This window comes from Limanda limanda, chromosome 16, assembly GCF_963576545.1.
Source record: "Limanda limanda chromosome 16, fLimLim1.1, whole genome shotgun sequence".
Classification (NCBI taxonomy): Eukaryota; Metazoa; Chordata; class Actinopteri; order Pleuronectiformes; family Pleuronectidae; genus Limanda; species Limanda limanda.
Window position 1 is genome coordinate 2429354 of NC_083651.1, and position 9687 is coordinate 2439040.

The following is a 9687-nucleotide window of genomic DNA, read 5'->3' on the forward strand; positions in this document are numbered from 1 at the left end:
TAGATAGATAGATAGATAGATAGATAGATAGATAGATAGATAGATAGATAGATAGATAGATAGTTAGATAGATAGATAGATAGATAGATAGATAGATAGATAGATAGATAGATAGATAGATAGATAGATAGATAGATAGATAGATAGATAGATAGATGGATAGATGGATAGATGGATAGATAGATGGAATAAAATTCAATACAATAGAATAAAATAAAAAATATTGAGGTAGAAAGAATAAAAACAGAAGCACAAGATAAATAGGTAGATAAGGTGCAGTGGCAAGATGATGGTAATAGTACTGATGATATGATGGTAATGTTATTGTTAGACAGTATATAAAAAATAGTACAGTATATATAGTATATAATATAACATAATATATATTTATATATTATAGTAATTATACCAATATAATAGCAGTATATAGTAATAATGGCAGCAACAGTATATATAATAACACTAGTAAATATAATAATAATAATAACATGTACACATGTGTAAATATGTGGATATAGACTTATATATACAAAGAATATACAGAGAGTATGATATAATATATGATATATAGTAGAGGTATAAATATAAATATTAAACATCCCATCGAACACTACAAAACCTCTAACTTCTCAGCTCTGCTGCCTTGGCCACAATCTCCTTATCAATTGTCTCAAGCTCAGCAAGCTTCTCCTTGCAGCCCCTCCTCAGGATATTTGACTTGGCGATGAGCTCGGCCATCTTGCTGCCAGCCTTGCCCTCAGCTTCTTCTGAAAACCTGTCTGCATCTCTGGCCAGACCGTTAGACACCTCTAGGATGGTTTTCCTTCTCTTTTTCAGTTCCTCCAGGTAGTTCAACATAAGAACAATAACAATACACAAGTCAAACATGCATTAATCATCCCATCGAACACTACAAAACGTGAGCCAATCGGCTGTTTGTAATGTCAATAGATCACAATTATTATTTATGACCTCATCTGAGTCACGTCAGGTTTTCATCTGCATGAACAGCCTTCAGAAGCTAGAGTAGATGTGAATGCAAAAAAGGAGTATCGTGGCTCCGGACCACTCCGTGGAGAAGGAGGAGGAGACGTTTCTTTCCCTCTTAACGGAGACACTTTATTTTCTTGCTGTACAGCAGCAGCATCACTCCCATCACGCTGTCAGAGGTCATTCACTTTATGTTGTTCACACATTTTAACTCCTTTTCCCAAGAGTCTCACTGTGTGTCTCTCTGAGCGAATGAGTGGGGGCGGAGCCCCGGGGCCTGTGTGTGTGTGTGTGTGTGTGTGTGTGTGTGTGTGTGTGTGTGTGTGTGTGTGTGTGTGTGTGTGTGTGTGTGTGTGTGTGTGTGTGTGTGTGTGTGCTGTCTGGGGGAACACGCACACACACACGCATTCGCCCGCACAACACTGAACAGGTAGCCGCTGCAGAGCCGCGGGTTGAGACCACAGACCTCATGCGACCCCTGGCTACGGCGAAAGAACGATGTGTTTACGGTTCCACCGTTAAAGAGATGCCGACGTCAAAACATAAGCTCCGCCTCACATTTCCACCTCCCGGACACAGTTTGAGAATCCATACATTTTTAAGACCTGGCCGAATCAAATTTAAGACCTTTTAAGACTTTTTAGGACCCCGCGGGAACCCTGTCTCTGGGCTGCATGTTGCCTACAAGACAGTCTGATCAGGCCTGTCAGAAAACTCACAAATAAGCAAATAAGCAGCAATAAAAATACAAAAAAGATTCTCACTTGGGATGCTGTAGCAGACAAAAGGTTTTCTTGCTTCACAGGAAATGAATCTCCATTTTCCTCCCTTGTTAAAATCTGCAACACCACATACGACTTCCATCGAGCCAAGTGGGTTGACACCCGGGAACCAGGAGCTGAAAGAGAAGTTACTCCCGTCGGACCAGTAGATCGGAGGATCTCTGTACAAACCGATCCATGGCCAACGGTTATAGGGTATCAAGCTATGTATCTGTACGTTGTCAGCTTCGTTCCTCACAGTGGCCAGATCTGTGAAGTGTTCTCTGCAGTGCTTCTGAGCATCAGACCAAGTCTTTACTGTAGCCACAAACTCGAATCCTCCTGCAGCTGAGTCTGAGAACAAAAGAGGGATTGTTGAGATCACAAAATGGATTTCTAAATCATATCTTAAACATGATGTTGTATCGTAAAGATCAATATAAAGCACAACATTACCATTGTAGCAGACAGATGAACTCATTCCATTGCAGAACTGATCATGCCATTTTCCTCCTGGATTCATTACCACACAGAGCTGATTGGCTTCTTTATAGTTTGGTTGGTCATTTCTCCAGTTCCTGTATTCAGCTCCACTCTGGTGGAACCCATCTGACCACTTCCAGTCCACATGACTGTACAGGCCGATCCAAACCTGAGACCTGTCACCAGCGGCAGGAACTGTGTCTTTCAGTTTCTTCATTTCTTCAGTGTTTCCCACAGTGGCCAGGTCGGTGTACTTCTCTCTGCAGTAGCTCTGAGCTTCAGTCCAAGTCTTTGCTTCAGACACAAAGTGGTACTGGTGGAGGAGGCAGGTGGAGAAGGTGAGGCACCCTGAGGAGGAAACCAGTTATTGTTGTTATGTATGAAGACTCAAATTAATCTCTATACTCAGATTTCCTGTTAGACATCATACAAACAGTTAAATTCACTGACCTGAGAGACACAAGACACCAAAGAGGATCCGGTCCATCCTGATGCTGCTCGGTGGACTGTCTGTCCCAGTGTCCACCACCAACACCTAACTGATCCAGCTCTAGTGCAGCTTTAGGGAAATGTAACTCCAGCTCCTCCTCTGCTACAGACAATAGTCAGTGTTCTTTATGCAAAAAGGCAAAGATGCAAACAATTCATGGCGTGTAATCAAACTTTGACGCCACGCCACGGTCACACCGTGTGACGAAAAAAAAAAATCCGTCAGTCAGCTTTTATCTCCATCTTGTTGTGATGACACTCGTTTCAATCTGAAGTTGGTCCGATGAAAACCCTGGTACAAATACATCAAAGAAAAAGTGTGGAATATGGCCAAAATGGCCACTAAATGCAAAATAGCAGGCTTCCTGTTGTGTTTTTCCAATTGCACCTAGATACTTTTTTGTTTGTCTGGTCATGATACACATGTGTATCGATTTTTGTGAAGACCGGTCAATGTGAACACGTTCCAGGGGTCTCGGGGGGGCACCGTTGAGCCATTCTGCGACGCCCATTGAAAACTCCTTCAGAATACGTAAATTTTCACCACTTTCTAACTTTCTGCAGATTTTTGTAAGAATTTGAGCATGTTAACGCCTCAAAAAGCCAATTCATTTGCCTGAATAATAATAATAATCCTTACAATTTCAATAGGGCCTCACCTGACACCTTTGATGTCTGTGCTCGGGCCCTAATAATATAATATTCTACTTTATTTATTTGTATTTCTCCGGACGTCAGACCGGATGAGCAACACTATTTTATTTTACTGATTTTTTTGAAATGCAAAATAAATATTTAAATAAAATCCATCATCTTTTTTTCCCCCTCCGCCGTGATTTGTAAAATCGACGGTGTACTGTCTCTTTAAAAGTAGGCGGGCGTTCGCAACGGGAGGCGTGTCCGTTGGGCGTGGCTTCAGTGACAGCAGGAAGAAGGCTGGTGTGGCCGCGGACTCGAACCCTCATCGCCCGCTTTCCCCTCTGCTCGCTTCAGAAAGACGTGGACCTGATGGCGCCCGGCGGGATGAACCTGTGGGGGGCGTGCGTGCTGCTGCTCTACGTGACCACGGCCGTGCTGGCGGGGTAAGAGCCCGGGGATCGAACACGGTGGTACAGCCGGTGGTGCAGCCGGTACACATGTTCCTCTGTGATTGGTCCACACCGGGGCTACACGTGAAGGCTGGACGGAAGCAGACTCACACACTGAAGCTAACTCGGCTAACAACAAGCTAACAACAAGCTAACAACTGTTAACAGCTGTTTCTTTGCTAGACGTCCAGTACAGGTGTATAGTGAGCTGTTAGCTTAGCATGCTAGGAGCTAGTTCCCATCATATCTATGGTTTCCATCGCTAGCTGCTCTACATTTCCCGGAACCTGCTTGAAAACAATCACATTTGTAGCTTTTCCTCCACGTCACAGTCCTCCTCTGATAACTGGCTGTTATTTAACCGACCCACCTCAAACACTAGCTTCTCATGGGGAATTCGGCTCACTCCATTTACCAAAATGTCAACACGTCCAGGCTCCACGGGGGTTCGAACCCCGCTGGTCCTGCCTGTGTCCCCCCGGTGTTGACCCCTGTCCTCTGTCTCCTCCATGCAGGAGGGACTTCTACCAGATCCTGGGGGTCGGCAAGTCCGCAACGGTCCGGGACGTGAAGAAGGCCTACAGGAAGCTGGCCATGCAGCTGCACCCGGACCGGAACCAGGACGACCCACAAGCCCAGGACAAGTTCGCGGACCTGGGGGCAGCGTACGAGGTGAGACCCCCGGCTGTCATGTCGCAGATGAGGGGATGCATTTATAAGATTTATTGGATTTATGGAACCACATGTTTTCACTGTAACTGAGGAAACTCGTTCACCAGGGAACGATCAAAGGATCAAACACTAAAGTCTTTTGTACCGGCTTCTCGGTTGTTGTTGGAAACGGCTGGGCCGCTGTGATTGGTCGACTAGACCGTGTGGCTGCTTCTGATTGGCTGTCGCTTGTGCACTGCTGGCCTTACGTAAAGCCAGACGTGGATCTTTGGGAGTAGATTCAGATCAGCTGTCTAACGTGACGTGATTTATTATGTAAACTTTATAAAACACTTCAATATGTTACCAGCTGTTATAATAATATTATACATATCTATAATGTACTACAAAACCGTATTATTGTACTGTGCTGTATTATAGTACACTATAATAGAGTATTGTTGTACTTTGCGGTATTATAGTATATTATATTACGACCATTGTACAGTGTTGTGTTCAAACCAAAGTTAGGACGCTGTGTAAAACATGAATAAACACAAACAAATAATTTCTTAACCTTACTGAATACAAAACAATACAAATACAATATATTTAATGTTCTCTGTAAATGTGCAATCATGATGAGCTTGAATTTAAATTTAAATAGTCACATTCTGTTATTATTCATGTTTTACTTTGAAGGTTATTCAACTCTTATGGGTCTAAACTTTAGAATTTAATTACCTTAAAGTTTGTGATTTATTTATGTGAAGCACCTGCTGCAATTTTTACAGTTTCCATCAGGAATGAAAGTACTGTAAGTGCTGCTATATAAATACATAATGAATGATGATGTGGTAAAACACAGTTGCACTAGTGAAAATATGTTTTCATGTGAGAAGTTCAGCAAAAAGGTCAAAAGTTTATGCCCTGATACTTTAAATGTCTTTAGTTGATTAAAGTTGAATTTGAAGTTTAATCATTAACGACGTGGACTTGGTTATAAATTCTTGAAGAAGTTTTAAAGCCGTTTTATCTCCGACTTCTGTAGTTTCAAGTTTTCCTCCAGGTCCCACGTTCATTTTCGCAAACCTAGAAAATAGATAAATTCTAATAACATTTTCCAATAGTTCCATGTGTCACAACTGTAGAGAGTTCCCCTTCATTCCAGTGTCCATTACATTACATTGAGTCCAGGATAGAGAAAGAGGAGATGAAGGGACAGACAGGCGTCCAAATGGAGGCTGGCTGAAGTTAATGAAGGAGGTTTTTATGCAAAACCAGAGGAAGATATTCAGGCAACAGATAACAGTAGCAGAAGTGTTTCTACAGAAGGAAACAAGTACACAGGAAAACAATCAGGAAACAAAATGATGAGGACAATATTATCATGTACACGACTGTATTTCACTGGGAATATACAAATGTTCTTGGTTCCACAAGCTGCTTCTGTACCTTGAGTTAAAACCCTGTAGAATCTGGTCTTGTGTAGTGACTGGTTGTGTCTGTAGGTTCTCTCCGACGAGGAGAAGAGGAAACAGTACGACGCGTACGGAGAAGACGGACTGAAGGAAGGTCACCACGGCTCACACAACGACATCTTCTCCAGGTTGGTTTCATGGACACAGTGTTTTCTACAGCTCTGACTACAGGGGTGTTTACTGTACCTGCTAAACATCGACTGTAAGGTCGAGTTAAACGTCCACATTAAAGGACAAGAAAGTAAAAACCTTACATCAACTCATGCAGATGCTCTGGTCATTTATAAAATAAATGAACGGAAAGTGTCTTTATGAAAAAATGTGAAGATTCTGAATGTTGGTGATCAAACCACAGATTAAACTTTTTACTCGCGTCTGTGTGTATCTAAAGAAAAGTCTAAACCTGTCACTCTTCCCTCTGCAGCTTCTTCGGTGACTTCGGTTTCATGTTCGGAGGAAACCGGCAGCAACAGGACAGAAACATCCCCAGAGGAAATGACATCATACTCGACCTGGAGGTCACGCTCGAAGAGGTGTACTCTGGGAATTTTGTGGAGGTAAGAAGAGAATCCTGCAATTTACTAACTGAACAATGTCCAGGTATCTGAAGTTTGTAACAGAAACTGTCAGTAATTACACTTGTAAACTTATTTTTGATGATTTAAACTACGTGTTTACGTTTTAAAATCGTGTCTCTTGTCTCGTAGGTTGTACGAAACAAACCTGTAGCTAAAGAAGCTCCTGGCAAGAGGAAGTGTAACTGCCGACAGGAGATGAGGACGACGCAGCTCGGACCCGGACGCTTCCAGATGACTCAGGAGATGGTGTGTGACGAGTGTCCCAATGTCAAGTGAGTACACAAAACACAACATTACATTTACACTACAAGCACAGAAGCTAGTGCAGAAGTGTCTGATACTTTTATTCTCTCACGTGACCAGCAGGGGGCGACTCCACTGGAAGTTTCTGTAGAAGTCTATGAGAAAATACTCACTTTATAACTTCTGTAAACATGAAGGAGTTTATGTCTCAGTCTCGAGTTTCATGTCTCCTAACCCTACTGATGTTCATCGAGTAAATTATGATAATTTAGTGTCAAATAGACCATAAAGCACCAGTTGTGATTGACAGCTTGTAAAGTACAGTGGGTGCAGGTGGGCGTGTGCAGTGTCCTCAATCTCTCAGTCAGGCTCCACCCCCTGACATTACAGATAACATCTGAGTATTCATTTTGGAGGGTTTGTTTGTGTTACTGCTGCTGTGCCTAATAAACTGGCCGCTGAGTGCATATCAAAGTTATATCAACCTTTTAAGAAATAACCTTTTACAAACTTATTATCATAACACATGTTTTTCTTTTCTTTGCTTTCCACAGGCTGGTGAATGAAGAGCGAACCCTGGAGGTAGAAATCGAACAGGGAGTGAGGGATGAAATGGAATATCCTTTCATTGGAGAAGGTAAACATAGATTTTAATATAAATGATTTTTATGTGTTGTTTTTCATATTGTCTTTGTCCTAACGTCTCACGTGTGATGACAGGTGAACCTCACATTGACGGCGAACCTGGAGATCTACGATTCCGCATCAAAGTGTTAAAGTAGGAACAAGTCTTTACTGTCTGTTGTGTTAAAACAAAATACTTAGTGAGATACTAACGTGTGTTGTGTGTGTGTGTGTGTGTGTCTTCTCTTCAGACATCCTGTGTTTGAGCGCAGAGGAGACGACCTGTACACCAACGTCACCATCTCCCTGGTGGAGGCTCTGGTCGGCTTTGAGATGGACATCGCACATTTGGACGGACACAAGGTTCTGCACAGAACTAAAGATCATAATAAGAGTGAAAGTTTCATATTATTAAAGGTAAAAGGATTGTGTGGTTGAATGTTCCTGTTCCTCTCTGATCTACAGGTCCACATAGTGAGAGACAAAATCACGAAACCCGGCGCCCGGATGTGGAAGAAAGGAGAAGGTCTTCCCAACTTCGACAACATCAACATCCGAGGTTCCCTCATCATCTCCTTCGATGTGGAGTTCCCTCAGACGCAGCTGGACGAGCAGCAGAAAGACGGTGAGAGGGAACTCAAAGATCCTCCTGGGAAACGTAGTTCTTCTCATGCTAGTTCGACTTCCCTGTACAAAAGTTTAATAAATAATTGTCCAGTAAAATCTGTCACATTTGATATGTTACATGATGTGTGTGTATTAATGTTGATGTCATTGTGTTGTTGCAGGTATACGCGGTCTCCTGAAGCAGAGCTCTGTACAGAAGGTTTACAACGGACTACAAGGATACTAACAACACACACAGCCTGGACTGCCACACACACACACACAACAAACACACACACATCGTCAATCAACCGGAGCACGCTCCATAATTCTGGCCAGGGTGTATTTATTATTTTTTCCGATTGTTCTCAGGATGGATTGAACCCAATTTTTAGTTTTGACTTTTTAATCTCGTCATCGGTGGCATAATTACAGACGCTTGGTTTGGGTGTAAACGGGAAACGAAGCCACGCCCCTCTCTCGTGTACCTTGTCATGAGGCCTTTCTGTTTATTTGAAAAAATCCAATTATCCCGTTTGTGTCCGAGTGACGTGTGGAGGTCAAACAGACGCCGTCGCCATGGAGACGACAGTCAGACACTCACTCGTCTTCCCTGACGTCTGCTGCTGCAGGAACTCGACTGCTCAAGAAGAAGAAGAAGAAGAAACTTGATCCTTGTTTTTGTTATTAATTAATTTTATGAATGTTAAAGCTGTTTTGTGATGGAACCTTCTTATTGCTCGGGTCAGAGTCCTGTTCAAAACTCCTCTGTCTAAAGGGAAGAACAAAGGTCATCTTTACTAATTTAAGCATTTGAACCCCCCCCCCGATGGTTTCCACGAGTCTCTCTCCCTGTTCGTCCGGACTCTCACTCAAAGGGACCCCAGAGCCCCCCCCCCTGTCTGTTTTGACCATCGACTGCATCGCTGCCTCCCGATTGGACGAGTGCGTCACAGCCTTTAATGTGAATCATTTGTTGGTTTCTACTGGGTGTTTTAGGGGATGATGTACTTTTGACTGACTAAATAAAAAAAAAAAGGATTTCTACAAGTTTGCGACCACGTGTCATAGCGTGAGTTCACCAGTGGGCGGCGCCAGAGTCCTGATGATGGGATTCATGAGGAAACCCAGTGTGACTGTGGATCTGTAGGAGAGAGTTTCAACCTCCTGCTGCTGAGGAAACTAATGAGTCCACATGTTGTGCTCACTGGATTACATAGATATTACACTGGTTATGGATTTATAGAAATAAAATAAATTATAGTTTGGTTTTTATTATTAACAGAATCAGGTTTCTTTATTTATACAGCACATTTAAAACAACTTGTTTGACCAAAGTGCTTTTCAAAGTAAAAGCTACAACAAGAAAACAGCAACACTTAATATATCAAAATGCTAATGATTAATAGATTTAAACTCAACCATCATCCAGATTTTTATTTGGATGTTCACCACATTGTTCACTATTATAAACACTGTGCGTGTGTGATACTATCTCAGAGTAGTAATAATGTGTGCTTCTGAACTAGTGTGTGTGTATTGAGGTGTGTGTGTGTGTGTGTGTGTGTGTGTGTACTGAACTCCCACAGAGATAGCAGGCCTGTGGTGAAGGGAGTTCCCCCCCCCCGGCCCACCACACGTCCCTCAGTCGTCCGCAGACTGAAGAGAAGCTTTGTGATCAAACCTCTGACTG

General features: G+C 42.6%; 2 protein-coding genes across 2 annotated transcripts; one reads left to right on the plus strand and one right to left on the minus strand.

The window, feature by feature from the left end:
• Positions 1–1630: 1630 nt before the first annotated feature.
• Positions 1631–3688, minus strand: LOC133022027 (C-type mannose receptor 2-like). Its single transcript, XM_061089043.1, has 4 exons — positions 3581–3688; positions 2208–2544; positions 1755–2105; positions 1631–1671 (listed from the first exon to the last, which is right to left on the minus strand). The coding sequence occupies exons 1-4, from the start codon at positions 3686–3688 to the stop codon at positions 1631–1633; spliced, it is 837 nt and encodes a 278-aa protein (XP_060945026.1).
• dnajb11 (DnaJ heat shock protein family (Hsp40) member B11) lies at positions 3638–9281 on the plus strand. Its single transcript, XM_061088209.1, has 10 exons — positions 3638–3805; positions 4327–4483; positions 5974–6071; positions 6368–6500; positions 6651–6793; positions 7319–7401; positions 7485–7542; positions 7640–7751; positions 7854–8013; positions 8177–9281. Exons 1-10 carry the CDS (start codon positions 3732–3734, stop codon positions 8239–8241), a joined length of 1083 nt encoding a protein of 360 aa, XP_060944192.1. The 5' UTR covers positions 3638–3731; the 3' UTR covers positions 8242–9281.
• The last annotated feature ends 406 nt before the right edge of the window (positions 9282–9687 follow it).